This window comes from Macrobrachium nipponense, chromosome 25 (genome assembly GCF_015104395.2).
Source record: "Macrobrachium nipponense isolate FS-2020 chromosome 25, ASM1510439v2, whole genome shotgun sequence".
Classification (NCBI taxonomy): domain Eukaryota; kingdom Metazoa; phylum Arthropoda; class Malacostraca; order Decapoda; family Palaemonidae; genus Macrobrachium; species Macrobrachium nipponense.
The window spans coordinates 23,178,863-23,194,464 of NC_087214.1; the positions used below are offsets into that span (position 1 = coordinate 23,178,863).

The window sequence follows — 15,602 nt, forward strand, 5'->3', positions numbered from 1 at the left end:
TCCTTTTACCCACCACTGACAACTCAACGCTATCCATCAATTACAATAATTAAATACCATAAAAATATCTCAGTTTTTCAGGTACATAAGCCACGATATATCCTGTAGTTCCCACACATCAAGCCTCCGTCTGCTGGGAAAGGTCCCACTTCATCGGCTGACATCTCTCTAGATTTCCCCTTGTAACTTCTAAATTAAATCCCAGATACTTTAAAGGACCCGAATAGGAAGTGAGGGGACGGTGTGTGTCTAGGTAGGGGTAGGATGTAGGAAGGATTGGGACTTAGGGAAGAGAGGAGGCGGAAAACATAGGGAGATATTCCTCGGTTATCTCAGCTGAGGCAATTTGGGAAGAAGTAGAATTCGTTAGTGAGGCCTTCAACATAATATTTGACATGGTTGGTCTCTTTCTCTCGCTCTGTGTGTGTGTGCGTGTTTAGTTTTCTAGCCGTGATGAAGACTTGCAAAAGAAAGGACTCGTTCACTTTCGAAAAAATGTTAGAAAAGGAAAAATTCTAAATGAAACATCATTATTTATCTATTTCGACGCTCATTAAAACAATGATAAAACTATAATTTACCACCTTATTAAAGTAATAGTAACTATGATTTATGAACAATGATACTCTTGTGACTACGAAGAAAACAAAATAATAAAACAGGTGATTATAAAGTGAGGAAGAAATAATCTAATGAACAAATATTATTATTACACATCTTCAAATTGATAAGAAGACCAATAAAAATCACATTAATGATGCCATTACAAGTTGTACACAATGAGGACCGGTCTACAGCTAGTGGGTTATAAACACTATTTATAAATGGCATAAATCTCCACTAACTATACAACACTTATTTCTCTCTCATTTATATACAGCTTCAATCTTCGTGTCAATCTCACATAAGGTAAAAATCACAAAGCATTCTTTGTGCCTCAAAGAGAAGAGCAACACGAAAAATCGAATGCTTTTTCAATCACAAATCCCTTTTATCTTCCATTCCTTAAAACCTCAAACTTCCTCCCACCCACCTCTTGAACTTCCTCACAAGAACAGTGATCAAGGACTCTCCCGTCCTCCCCACAAGTGACGATCACCTGGGAACAGTTTCCAACGAAACTGAAGAGAGATGTTGATTCTCACGAGGACAAATGAAAGAAGGCGATTACTCCAACTGCAAAGGAAGACTTTCAATATTAGTGTCCATCAGCGCAGCTCGGTACCTCGAAATTTCAAAGGTCTGTGATTAGGTATATGTGGGAGTTATGAACAATTACGAGGAAATGGATGGAAATACACGAGTAATACACAAAACCACTCTGAACGTAATCTCTCTCTCTCTCTCTCTCTCTCATGTTTAATGGTAACATATATTGTATTTACTGAAGGTCAGTATTTTCAGAAGTAATGCGTAAAATAAAATATTTTTGAAAACAAATGACTAGATATCTTTAAGCCTTAATGAACAGTTATTCTTCTCAGATAGGTATTCCTTCTGATTCCTAGGAAATGCTTGGTGTGTGTGTGTGTGTGTGTGTGTGTGAGAGAGAGAGAGAGAGAGAGAGAGAGAGACTATACAAACAAAAAGCAATTTCCTACTCTTGACAGAGGCCTTTAGTTTATATAATATAAGAGAGAGAGAGAGAGAGAGAGAGAGAGAGAGAGAGAGAGAGAGAGAGTTCTCAAAGTCAGTCGACTACAACCCAAATGAATCTATAGTATTCTATACCATAAAAGCATCCATAATTTTTCAACAAAACTTTCAACTTTTTATTTAAACCGACATCCAGGTTCTATGCATTTAGATGGTTGTATAAGGCAGTATCGCACACACAAACACAGACAAAGTCAATACAAAGCGAAAAAGCCTGGGATCCATATCACGTAAGAAGCGATTCCTGATAAATATTCCATTACAACTTTCCCATTCATTGCTGAAAGTGATCACCTTCTGTGACAGGTGCTTATTCCGAGTTTGACAATTATTAGGTGTTCTCTCTCTCTCTCTCTCTCTCTCTCTTGTTTTTTATTTTTTTTTCATTCTCCTGTTATTTATAAGTTGTCAGCAGTGGCATTACATATACATATATACATACATACATACATATGTATGTAAGTGCATTTACACTCCCAAAAATATACCCCACAGTTATTTCGAAAAACGGAATCAGGATTAGTACAAAATGATCACACTTTATCGTGAAATAGAAACAGCAATTACCATTAATTGCCTCCTAAATATCGCCCTAAATGTTGTTGGCATCAATTACAATAATTACCTTGAGCCATTTCCATTTTTATCACGTTCCCAAAGTGAACAGAATTTAACACCAACAGAAATTTTGTCTTGGTGACCGACATCTAAAAGAGAGAGAGAGAGAGAGAGAGAGAGAGAGAGAGAGAGAGAGAGAGAATACTCAAGTAGGAGTTTGACGTCAACACCTGTGACATTCCTGTTGCAGCAGAAGAGCGGAGGCGCCTTGAAGGGCTTACGCCCTTTTGGCAACAGTTGTCGATAATCTAGGTTCTTTTTTTTCTTTTAATCGACTGCAGGGTCGGTAACAAGCAACCAGCGCCGCCCACCCCCAGGCCACCTATGTGAATAACCCTATGGCGGAAAGTTATGGATAATCAATACATTTTAGGTTTGTACTAATATTTGCGCTCGATTTAAACGCATCGTCTTTTGTTTTTGATGAGAATTTGGGAAATGCCGATGGAAATAATAGTGGAACGTTGTATATGCCGAAATCAAATCCTTATCTCCTCTCTCTTAGATAAAAATCCTTGCATTATAAGCCTGATTTGTCGTTAAGAAGCTACGAGAAGCAGACAAACACCATTGTTTCTCCCTCAGATCTCTCTCTCTCTCTCTCTCTCTCTCTCTCTCTCTCTCTCAATCAATCAATCAATCAATCAATCTATGGCATTAAACTGAAAATGAATAGCATTTACCACGAAACAATTAATTGTTGTTATGGCGCAATACCTTGCACATTCAGTAGCTACACACCAAATAAACAAATATATATCTTGCGGAGTCGCTATTAAAGGTCTGATCCTTTGATACCTTAAACTCCCAAAGTGATTACAAAATATTAAATTAAACAATAATATTACCAAAAGCAACATGTCTATTAGGCCTATACAAAATCATAAAAAAAAACCGGTTTAAGATTACCAAAAATAAAAAATACCCACGGTTTTATATTCCACGCATACAACACAAGCCTAAAACCCTCTATTATGCACATAACATCAACAAATTAAAAACTAAATACAAAACGGAATTTTTAAAATAGGAGTCTAGGGATATTTGAACGTAAAATCTTTCCATAAGCCAGAACACCCAGGCATTCCCTCTTCTTTCCCTCTTCCACCACTGGTGACCAACAGCTCTAAAAGCTTCCACTGACTCTCTCCCTCCAAAAAAATTATTGTGGTTGTCCTCTTTATAAAGGACTAACAGGAAATTCTCTCACGCCATAAAGCCAAAGCCTGGATTAAAACTTCACACGGAGAGAGAGAGAGAGAGAGAGAGAGAGAGAGAGAGAGAGAGAGAGAATTGGCTTAAATTTAATGAACAATAATGATTACAAAGTCTCATTTTAAACACAGTCGACCAGACATGCTTGGAAACGACTTTTCCTTGTAAGATAGAAATAATAACTGCAATAGCATGATGCCAATAGCCGCACAGAGCCGATAATTCTACCGATTATGAATAATAATAATAATTAAGGAGCTGAAAACAGCTGCACTCTCAGTACAGTCCCACCACGGAGTTTACACTCCGTACATAAAAACTAGACCTATTCCTGCAAATATTTAACATAATTCAGAAAGGAATTTTTTTTTCTAAAACATTAAGCACAATGAAGGCAGACCGAAGTCATTACTCAATAACGAACATACTATAAACGCAGCATGACGCCATAGGAACTAGTTTCTCACGCGGACAGCGAGACTTGTTAAGCGACTCATATAAGCAACATAAAAATGTGTTCGTGAATACTATCAAATGGTTTCACTAACTTTACTTGCATAAAATGAGTAAAATGACCTATATTCCCTAATGAAAAATAGGTTTGTGTAACTGACTCTCTAATACAAAGAATCTTAGTAAAAAATTACGAGGGAGAATCGAATAAAAAGAAATCAATGCCTATCGAAGTGGCCCAAACCCAGATAACCTACAATTCAGTATTTCAAAAAAAAACTCTCTCTCTCTCTCTCTCTATCTCTCTCTCTCGCTTTCTTTCAAGCAACAATCTAGTCCAGGTACAAATGCAATAAATGGGTAAAGTGTCAACTGGGAAGGGGTCACAAAAGAAAAAAAAAAGCCACTGAAATGTTAATATTTTCAGTTCTTCAGCAGAAAGCGTTAACGTTCTAGCGGAGTCTGTGATTAATGTCGACTTCGATAGAAAATGAGATTCATGGCGCGTCTAATCAGATAATAAAGAAACTGAATAATTATTCTGATTTATTATTACCTTTTTCTGGTTTTCTACGAAGACTCCCTGTCTGGAGGAAGACAGAAATTCCGAAATAAAGAGTAGGCCCAAAGATGTGACTGCATTAGGCCAATCTTACTAAGAAACCTCGTTACAAAAACTTACAACAAACCGAGCGTTCCTTCCCATAGACCTCTCTGTCATCTGACAAAGAAAATATTATTACGTTCATACCAATTCTGTGCAGACCACTACTCACTAAGAGAAGAGATTCATTTAAATAACCCAAATAAAAGACGCTTTTCGAGTTTTACATTTTTGTGACAGGACAAATATCTTACTTCAGTCTGTGAGTGAGGATGTTTATCTTCGCTCTCTCAGAGCGATCACGACTCCAGATTGCAGACACAATCGAATTCATTCCTGCATTTCAGCATTCCAGTTTCTGTGAATCCCGGAACTTAAAGAACGAATAACAACATATGTGAATATAACCAGGAATCCCAAGGACGTAACACAATCCGCAGGATAAGGATATCCTTCCATAACATCCTTCACCACTGACACTTCAGACACCAAGTACAGATTAGGCCTACGCTTAGTTTAACGAAACGTTGTTAATAAAACGTCGTCTCTGTGAAAAGGTAGAGAGAGAGAGAGAGAGAGAGTTCCAACAAACCTCATAAGCCTGATACGAGCGACAAGTATCATAAACGAAAACACACAAGAGCCCCAGAGATCCAATGATGAGGAGGCAAGCTGAATACCCCGCAGGAAATTCAATTTATACTCAGGAGAGGGGCACAAAGCCCTGCAAGAAAGATACGATGCCTCAAGCCACTACTACTTCAAGTACGCTCTGACAGAAATAATGAAATAGTCAAGATATAGAGAAGGAATACCAATATCCGGTACGAAAACAAAGCTGAGGAATGTCTAGAGGTGGAGAGGGGGGTGGGGTTACTAATGGTCGCCTAATGGATGCTCTGAGACAGTGAGATATACCTCCCATCGAACATCGGGAAGATGAGGAGAGTTTGTTGAGGAAAAGACGCAGGTTAATCATGAGAAGAAGAAACAGACCTCTTCGATTGTAGGATGAATAAAAAAAAAAAAAAAAAAAAAAAAAAAAAACTGGAGATGCTGCCTTACAAGGAAGACACTAACGCATATTGACAGTCCAAGAAATGGAGAAGAATAAAGGATAACTCGAGGGAAAAGAAAAGGAAAAAATAAAGAGAGAGAGAGAGAGAGAGAGAGAGAGAGAGAGAGAGAGAGAGAGAGAGAGAGAGAGAGAGAGAGTGAGGTGTCGTGGAAAATAGCCCAGGTGTATAAGGGCCTCTACGAAATTGAGGAAGTCTACAAGGAAATTACTTCTGACACATTTGTTTTGGAGAGAGCAGGGTTCCACAAAATTCCTGTTCCCAAAAAGAGAAGGGAAACATTTATAGCCAGCGAGAGAGAGAGAGAGAGAGACAGTCCTGCTGTTAATCTGTAGCAAAAATTGAAGAATTATTAGTGGAAACTAGATTAATAATAATAACAATAATAATCATTCTAAAACCAGAAAACCACTCCAGAAAAGTGATCGGGATCCACCTTGACCTTTGACCTTTCCCTCCACAGAGCATAATGTTTCCCTCACTGAAATGCAACAGAGAAGAAAAATCTGAGAAAAACCCAAAAACTGTGTTTTATATACTATTTTTCCACTTCACGTGGCCTAACACCTCAGACTCCTGCTAGTGATCACAAACAAAACAAATAATCAGTAAACGACTGACTTTCAAAACAACTGGAAAATCCTGAAACACAACTTCACCAATTAGTTGCAGATGATACAAGTCAACATGTCGCCAACACTTGAACACATGTCAGAAACACTTGTCAACATGTCTGCAACTCTGTCAACATATAAACCAACACTTCCAACATGCACTAATATTGCTGCTGTCACAGTGACCAATCGAAGCACAGTGTAACGAGGAGGATACAATTAATTCACTAAATTAAAAATATATATATAATTATTAGGCTGCTCAAATATTCATGTTTCCAAAGAAATTCAAAAGTAATGGCGCTGGAAATTCTGTTTAATTATTTTAGACAAAGTCCATGACTGACTTGGTTCTTTGGAGACCGGACAATTCGCCGTAAACAAATTTGCCGTAGGACAATTAAGACATTTTGCCGTAAGAAAAATTTGTCGTACGGATATTTTGCCGCAAGGACATTTCGCCGTAAAATGTATATGCTTTCATGTATAGATTTAAAAAAAAAAATGAAAGAGAGAGAGAGAGAGAGAGAGAGAGAGAGAGAGAGAGAGAGAGAGAGAGAGAGAGAGAGAGAGAGAGAGAGAAGGGTCGTTATAAATTTTGACACCCGTCGTTAAATGTTTAAATGAGGTCATTACAAATTCGGTAGTTTACCATATTTTTATTTTTGTTTTTTATCTTAAACCTTTTGTATTATCTACTTTTATCAGTTGAAACTTAAACCCCTACGATGCCGTACCCTATCAAGGTTGTGATAAGCTCGTAGATGATTCCAACTTCATTTACAGGCAAGAAAGAAGGAATATGGAGCAAGGTTTATTGGAAGTGTGTTGAAAAGAACTGCCAAAGCAAGAGTACATACAAGACGGATATTGAAGAGATTTCAATCTAAAAATTCTGTAAGGTGAGCATACCCATCCAGCGAACCCAAGCAAAACATAAAATGCAAAAACCAATTGCACATATGAAAGAAAATGCACTGAAATCCCAGCTAGCTTCAAGATCATTGATTGGTGCTGCACGCGAGGAATTAGAAAATGCAGGACGCTCTCTTATGCCATCAACTTCAAATTTGTCAAGAAACATAAGAATGGAGAGCAAAAAGAAGAAAAGGCCCCTCCTATTACCAAGAACAAGAATCGGTTATGTAATTCCCGAAGAAATTTGCGTGTTTACAGAACGGAGAAATATTTTTACTTTATGATAGTGGAATGGAAGATGAAAACAGAATGTTGATCTTTGGTACGATTGCAGGGCTACACCGATCTAGAAAGACATACAAATTGGGCATGCGATGGAACATTTAAGGTTTGTCCTGAAATCTCTATCAGTTATATACTCTACATGTCAACATAGGACATGCATGCATCCCACGAGTTTTACGGTCTCCTTCCGAATAAGACTAAGAATCTTACAATACGTTTTTTCAAAAGGTTAAAGATTTACTCGAGTCCCTAGAACCTGAAAATCTAATGATTGATTTCGAACCAGCTGGTTTTCAAGTTTTTCTGACATTTTCCCTTCTGCAAATGTAACAGGCGGTTATTTTCATTTCTGTAAGAATGTTTACAGAAAAGGGACAGATATTGGGCTTAAGGTTCGATATCAAAGTGATTGTGCTTTTAATACAAAAGTAAAGTGAATATGGCACTTGCATTCATACCGCCTTCAGACATCATTGATGCATTTATAGAGCTGGTTGATGACGATGACTTACCACAAGAACTAGTTGCATATTTTGAAACTCTATTACATTGTGGGGGGAGAGAGAGGGAGGGGACCTCGACGTCGTAGAGTTTCTCCAACTTTTCCTATCGAACTTTGGCATGTTTATCAAAGAACCCTAGATCAGCTGGCTAATACCAACAATGGAGTAGAAGGGTTCCATAATGGCTTCAAGCATCTGTGACCAATACGCATCCAAATTTATGGAAACTCATCAATGTATTGAAAAATGAAGAATATCTTTCTGAAAAGAAGATAATCGATGCAGAAAGAGGTGAAACAGCAGTCAAGAAACGCATACTAAGTATTGTCAGAGGTTATGATCAAAATGCAAAACAACATTATTTACGAGCAATTGCTATGAACTTACATGATTTTTAGCTTTGAATTTTTTTTTTTGAAAACTTTTTAAATAAAGTGTGTGGTATTCATTTATTTTTTTATCCTTTTCTTATATATAATTATAATTAAATGAATACATGAAAATCAATGAAAAGTGATAAATACACTTGAAGATAACTATATGAATGTAGTTACATTGATTTCTAAAAGAAATAAGCTAAAAAACTAAAATATACATTTTACGGCGAAATATCAATGAAAAGTGATAAATATACTTGAAGATAACTATATGAATATAGTTACATTGATCTCTCAAAGAAATAAGCTAAAAACTAAAATATACATTTTACGGCGAAATGTCCTTGCGGCAAAATATCCGTACGGGAAGTATTTTCTTACGGCGAAAAGTCTTACAATCAATGTCCTACGGCAAATTTGTTTACGGCGAATTGTCCTAGCTACGCTGTGCACTACTTAACTGAATTTATTTGAATCATTATATACATACATACACACACACACATATACATACATATACATATATATATATATATATATATATATATATATATATATATATATATATATATATATATATATATATATATTAATCAGGTAGCAAACTATTCTTAATCAGTTACCTTTTATCTTACCACACCTTTGGTACCATTTTATTTCTTATGATTTTTAGAATGTAATTCTGGTGTCATGTAATCATCAGCCGTATGTTAGTACTTTCTGTTGAATATATATTCTCATGACTAACAGTATATAAGTATCATTATGTATGACATGTTATCTTTTTAATATTAGTATGATATCATATGCATTTATCTTGTACATGGATCTGTATCTTCCATGTATTATTCATTACTTATGAGTATTTCTATATAATCACATTAATTTCTCTATCACACTCCTTTGAATCGTATACAAGTCAAACTTTAAAACTCAGTGTTTAGTTTTGTAGCTAACCGAGCATTAATGTAAGGATTACATTTCAAATACATATTCCATATGTATAAATACTCCAATGACCTAAGAGGTCACTGTTGAGATAACAAGGAGTGTGATAAGAGTTGATAAACAGGACACAAGCTAGGCTGGATGTATTGAATCAGCAACGCCCTGGTTTACATTTGCCTGTGATTGTGTCAAAGAGGTTCACAGTGCTTCGCTCCCTGAGAACCTATTGACCTATAGCCCTGACTCTACGTGATTTCCTCTCACATGTTCGTCTGTCTGTATGTTATGTATGCTGAGCTAAGCTGTGCTCTCCTATACCTTTGTAAATGCATTGTAACTTGAAACTCTACTTTCCCTCCTAGAATCAGGTTCTCCTAACTACCTTCTTGCCTTCTACTCAAGAGATGTAGTTTTGCAAATATACCGTTGTTAAGTTATCATCATGAGTTTTGAAACATCTCCGCCTTTATACTAAAAGAAGATTCTGACTTAGAAATTATCGTCGCAATTGCAGACGAGGATGGGGAGTATACCACACGATACTTGCGTATCACATCGCAGGTCTAAATAACCTCACAGTGCAGCCTCGTTATACAGGGCGTAGCACAAACAACTGCTTTCGACACTCGACTGATAACCAGGTATGTTTCTTATTAGAGAGAGAGAGAGAGAGAGAGAGAGAGAGAGAGAGAGAGATTACACAGGAAGGCACTCAATCTATTCAACAACTACAAGCAATCAAAAGGAAGCCATGTCCCTGAACATAAACTGAAGAACCTGAGGAGATGAAACCACGAATAGATGACAGACAACTGAAATCACAAGGAAGAAGAAGAAGAAGAAGAAGAAGAAGAAGAAGAAGAAGAAGAAGAAGAAGAAGAAGAAACGTGAAATGAAAATGTGCAGTGTGTTGGAATACAATAAACAAGGGCTTCTCATAAACAAACATGGACACATACACGAAGTCCCACAGCAAATGACGTATTAATATTGACACTATATACACAAGCAAGGGACATGTTCCTCGCTTGCCCAGAGAATAGTCACGAAACTTCTGAGAGAGAGAGAGAGAGAGAGAGAGAGAGAGAGAGAGAGAGAGAGAGAGAGAGAGAAATTTCGGAAACACTGTCTAATGAGAAACAAATCACAAGTATACAAAACGCTCCGTAGTGAGGAAGCCTGAAGCACTCTCTCTCTCTCTCTCTCTCTCTCATGAGCTACCCCCATTATTATTCAGAATCACTCACTTCCTCTTCCCATTCCAAAACCTAATCGAGTCTGGAATAACATTGACGCCCAGATGACAAAAGTCACTTTCGAAGCTCAACTGACAGACATAACTTGCAATGCCCATATCCCGTGTGGGCATTGCCCAGCCTTGGTAAAATAACTCGTCTCATGAACCTACTTTAATCTATTCAAACCGCTTACATTATGAATACATTAATAATGCAACAGGATCCGACAATACATAGTCTATTGTATACAAAAATGGCGGTTTGGATTCGCAAAATAATTTCGGTTATTTGTCACTGGGCGTAATCATCATTCTGGAGAGAGCATCTGCATATTGCATTCATTATTCAAGTCACACATTTGTACCCGATTCAAAAGTCACTCTGAAAACCATTTAATATTTCCTTCAATTGAGTGATTTGCGACAAATGAATGCAATTCTTCTCGACGACGCAAGAGACACTAACTGATTGATGATGTGTTTCTCAGATTTCATGATCAAATTAATAGATAACTTTTGGTATTCTCGTCGTTTGCCTTTCATCTGATGCTAACATTAATTTTCTCTTAAGAACTACATTTCGAAAATTTATGGGTGATCTGAATGAATAAATAAAAATATTTAAGATTACTACAGAATTTAGGCCAAAGGCCAAGCTCTGGCCCTTATGAGGTCATTCAAACGACGAAAGAAAGGGAAACAAGAGTAAAACGACTCAAAGGCGTAACAGGAGGAAACCTTTTGCTGTTGCACTGTGCAACGACTGTTGGGAGAGCGTGGGGAATAAGATGAAGGAAAGAGAATATGAATGGAGGTGCAGCAAAAGGGATGAAAGAGTTTGCAGCGAGGGGCAGAAGGGTCGCTGCAAAGACCCTTAAGTAATGCCTACAGTGCACCGTATGAGGTGGCACTATAGGCATTACTTAAGGTTCCTAGCAAGGTCCCATCGGCCCCGAGCTGCAGCCCCTTTCATCTCTTTTGGTGTAAATGGAAAGGGAATGCAAATGGCTACTTATATATTCTCCAAACCATAAGGTTTAGTCAAATATTTCGTCCGAAGTTTTTTTTGGGGAGGTAGTGCCATCAGTGTACTTCGTGTGGTGCACTGTAGGCATTATTACTTAAAAGTTCATTACAGCGTCCCTTCGGCCCTGGCTGCAACCCCTTTCATTCCTTTGACTGTAGCTGTGATCACATTCTCTTTCCTCCATCTTGCTTTCCTCAACCCTACCAATTGTTCCATAGTACAACTGCAAAAGGTTTTCCTTCTGTTACACCTTTAAATCATTTTACTCTGTTTCCGTTTCAGCGCTGAATGACCTCATAGGTCCCAGCGCTTATTAGCCTTTGGCCTACGTTTATATTCCATTCCTTTCCAATATTCCGTAAAACTGCCCACGTGGCAAGCTTTGCTCACTCTTGCTGTATTCTGATACAGACATTTTCTGAATAGGCAAATTTTTTAATTAATTCCATCTATAAATATTGGGGTAAAAGGTTGACCCTTTCCAACATTGACTTAAATCCAATGGAAGCTTTGGATCCTTTTGCACAATTAATGAACTAATTATCTCATAACTGTTACTGTCATATGAGAGAGAGAGAGAGAGAGAGAGAGAGAGAGAGAGAGAACCACAACGAATGCTACTAAATAACACATCAGATTATTCTCTCTCTCTCTCTCTCTCTCTCTCTTCAGAATCAGATGAAGACTATTGCGATGGTCAGGATTTTGGCCAAAGCCAATGGGGAGAGAGAGAGAGAGAGAGAGAGAGAGAGAGTACAATGATTAGGATGTCTCAAAGACTTTATAGTCCATCCGAGGAGATATCGTGCGCTCACTTATCTGCTGGAGCAGGTACTGTTCATTCACAGTGTCATTCAAATGATCTGTCTAGCTTTCTTCTAAACTCTTCCAAAACTGTTGCTGTTTAACAACTTCTGGTGGCAGTTTGTTCCATGATTCCCACAATGGGATGTGTTGTATCTCTTCAGTTCTAGTTTCCATCCATTATTTCCTGTCTGGTTTTCGTTTAATGTAAATAGGTTACTCTCTACTTTTGTTATGCCTTTCGTGTTTTAAATGTTTCTATTATTTGTCCTAGCAATCGTCGTGTTTCCAAGTCATATTGTTCAGGCTCTCTAGTCGTCTTTGGTAACCCATTTTCCTGATGGATGGAATTAACTTTGTGGCTTTTGCGTGCACATCCCTCTAATCTATTTAAGTATTTTCTTGGTGTTGGTGACCAAAACTCTACTGCATATTCAAGATGACGTCTAACTTTTGGTGTGTAGAGCTGCTGCACCGTTTCCTTGTTTCTGTATTTGAACTGCCTCTTTATGTATACCACAGGTGTCTGTGACTCCTTTTCAGCTTTTATGCACTATTTGGTGGATTTTTAGTCCTTGATAATAATGACTTCAAGGTCCTCCTCTTGTTCTACGCTACATATGTCATTCCTAAGCAGCATGTAGTTGGCATGAAGGTTGTTTGTTCCTATTTGTAACACTTTACACTTATCCATATTAATACACTTATCCACATTTAAACACTTATCCACTTTAAAAGGCATTTGCCATCTTTTTGAAAACTCTCCTGTTTTCTTAAGATCATTTCTTAAACTTACTACTGTCTCTGGGTCTGCTACATTTACACCTAGTTTGGTGTCGTCTGCAAATCTGGCTATCCTCCTAGTTAATCCTACATCAATGTCATTAATGTAAAACTAGAGCGGACCAAGAACAAAACCCTGAGGAACTCCGCTTGTCACATCTGCCCATTCTGATTCTTCACCATTTATTTTCTATAAGTTAGCCATTCTTCGATCCAGTCTGCTATTTCTCCTATAATTCCTAGAGCTTCTACCTTTTGTCATCAGTTTTTTTGTGTGGGACTTTGTCAAGGCCTTTTGGAAATCTAAGCAGAGTATATCTATTGCTCTACTACTGTCGTAAATACCAAGCATGTTTACGAAAAAAAACTCCAAGATGTTTGATAGGCAGGATCTGTTTTGTCTGAAGCCGCGTTGGCTGTTTAAAACAGCAAGTTCTTTCTATCAATGTGATCCACAATTTGATCTGCAATTATGGACTGAAAAGTCTTTACAAGGGACCGACGTTGGACAGATTGTTCTATAATTTCCCGGATCTTCTCTTGGAGCCTTTTTGTAAACTGAGATCATATTACCTAGTTTCCGTCCTTTTGGTACCTTTCGTTGTTCTGCCGTTTTTCTGTAGAGTTTATATACGTAGGTGAGGAACACAACAGAAAGTTCGTAATAAACCCTCATCAGCGACATGAACTGAAAACAATGAGAGAGAGAGAGAGAGAGAGAGAGAGAGAGAGAGAGAGAGAGAGAGAGAGAGAGAGAGAGAGAGAGCGGTAAGGAGCGAGGGAACCCGTGAGTAATGATGCCTAGTAGGCGCATTACGTAGGAAAATAGAACAAGCAAACGATTTCATGTCGAAATGAAAACATAAGACTGAAATAACTGACCTGATTTCACAAACAAAGGAGTAACGACTGTCTTGCATTCCTTCTCTCTGAAACCATAGACCCTCAAAGATGAAGAACATAAAAAGAAACAAACTAAGAGCTACCAGTAGGATTCAAGAAAGGCAAGAGAGCCAAATCATATGTCAAATCAAAAATCATGTCACATTTGATTTCCTTATGTCATTCTGGCGCATGCAGAGCGCTGCAAATTCAGACAGCAGCGTAATCCTTCATTTATTTTCGCCCTGCCAGGTGTCATGGAGAAGTGAAGAATGCTGGAATTTATTCCGATTGACGTCTAATGCCGACATTCTTCACGGAATTACTTACAGGTCTTCAAATCATCATCTTACAAATTACATAAACCTGTACATTTTCCTTCTCTTGCTTTATTGGTAATGATCACATTTCTCCCATTTCTGCAGCGATGCTCAAATGTTCACGAGCTCTCATTGGAGAGAGTGATGACCCTAATCACCTGCCATAAGGACCCTCATTAACATTCATTAGAGTTTCTTCCCTCACACTTATGAAAGGGCTGTCACTTTTTATGTATAACAGTCAAGAGCTGCAACGTCATTGTTCCCCTGGGAAAATATATTAAACAGAAGGACGGTTTGGAGGAAATACTAATAAGTGTGAATCCGCACTCTAAAACATGTACAAAACACGTCAGTAACTAATTCACACACACATCACTACAGTTGAAAACAAGTCAATGACTAATTGTGGGGGCCCAACTGACCTGTGCTCATATCCAAAACCAAAAAAAAACAGGGCCATTTGCTTCGGGATTTCTGTAACGTTATCTATTGGGACGGGAAGTCCAACCTCAGGTGTTGATGCGACACTGTAATAAACATGTCATTAACACAAGTCGGCAACTTATCACATACATACATACACGACATGTTGAAAATATGTCAACGACCTCATGCCGAAGATAAATCGTATGAAACGTTGGTTGGGACTCCAGTGAATTGCTGAGATGGTATCAAACTTGTTTGTGACCTGTATGCAATATGTTGCCGCGTGAGTTTATGACATGATTAACTATAAGTGTGGAGGTGTCCTTTGAATATATGTCAGAATTTACGAGACAATTTCCATTTTGATTGAGAAATCATAAGACTCAAGCTCATTTTAAACTACATAAAAGTTGTCTTGCATTCCGTCTTGTGAATATAACAGACAGACATTGAGTGATATACGGACAGAGACAAGACAGACATTCAACAGGAACGGGGCATCACTGGGATACTTCCCAACAGTTTTCAAAGACGTCCAGCAGACCACAGCTGCCTCCTGCATTTCACAAAGCCATTTATTGTGAGGTCACGCATTCGAAATTCCAGTAAATGTCTATGAGTATTTCGAAACATATGTAGAGTTTAATAAAAAAAAATACATTAATAAATGATAAATAAAAAATTAATTAATTAACTTAAATGTGAAAATTTTTAGAGTTAAAAGTGAAATATGGAGAATAAAATAAAAAATAAAATATACAAACAAATGAAATTAATTATATGAAAACTAATATCACTACACCTCCTCTCCTTGCCAGTCAGAACGCACTTCAGAGGCCCACATACCTGAAAC

General features: G+C 37.6%; 1 protein-coding gene across 1 annotated transcript in view; it reads left to right on the forward strand.

Moving 5' to 3' along the window:
• The window catches only part of LOC135199015 (histone H3.v1-like), a 46,280-nt gene extending 36,122 nt beyond the window's left edge, over window positions 1-10,158 (forward strand). The window contains exon 4 of the mRNA XM_064226931.1: window positions 10,093-10,158. Within this exon, the coding sequence (XP_064083001.1) occupies window positions 10,093-10,158 (66 nt within the window). The remainder of the gene's footprint in view (window positions 1-10,092) is intronic.
• Window positions 10,159-15,602: the final 5,444 nt, after the last annotated feature.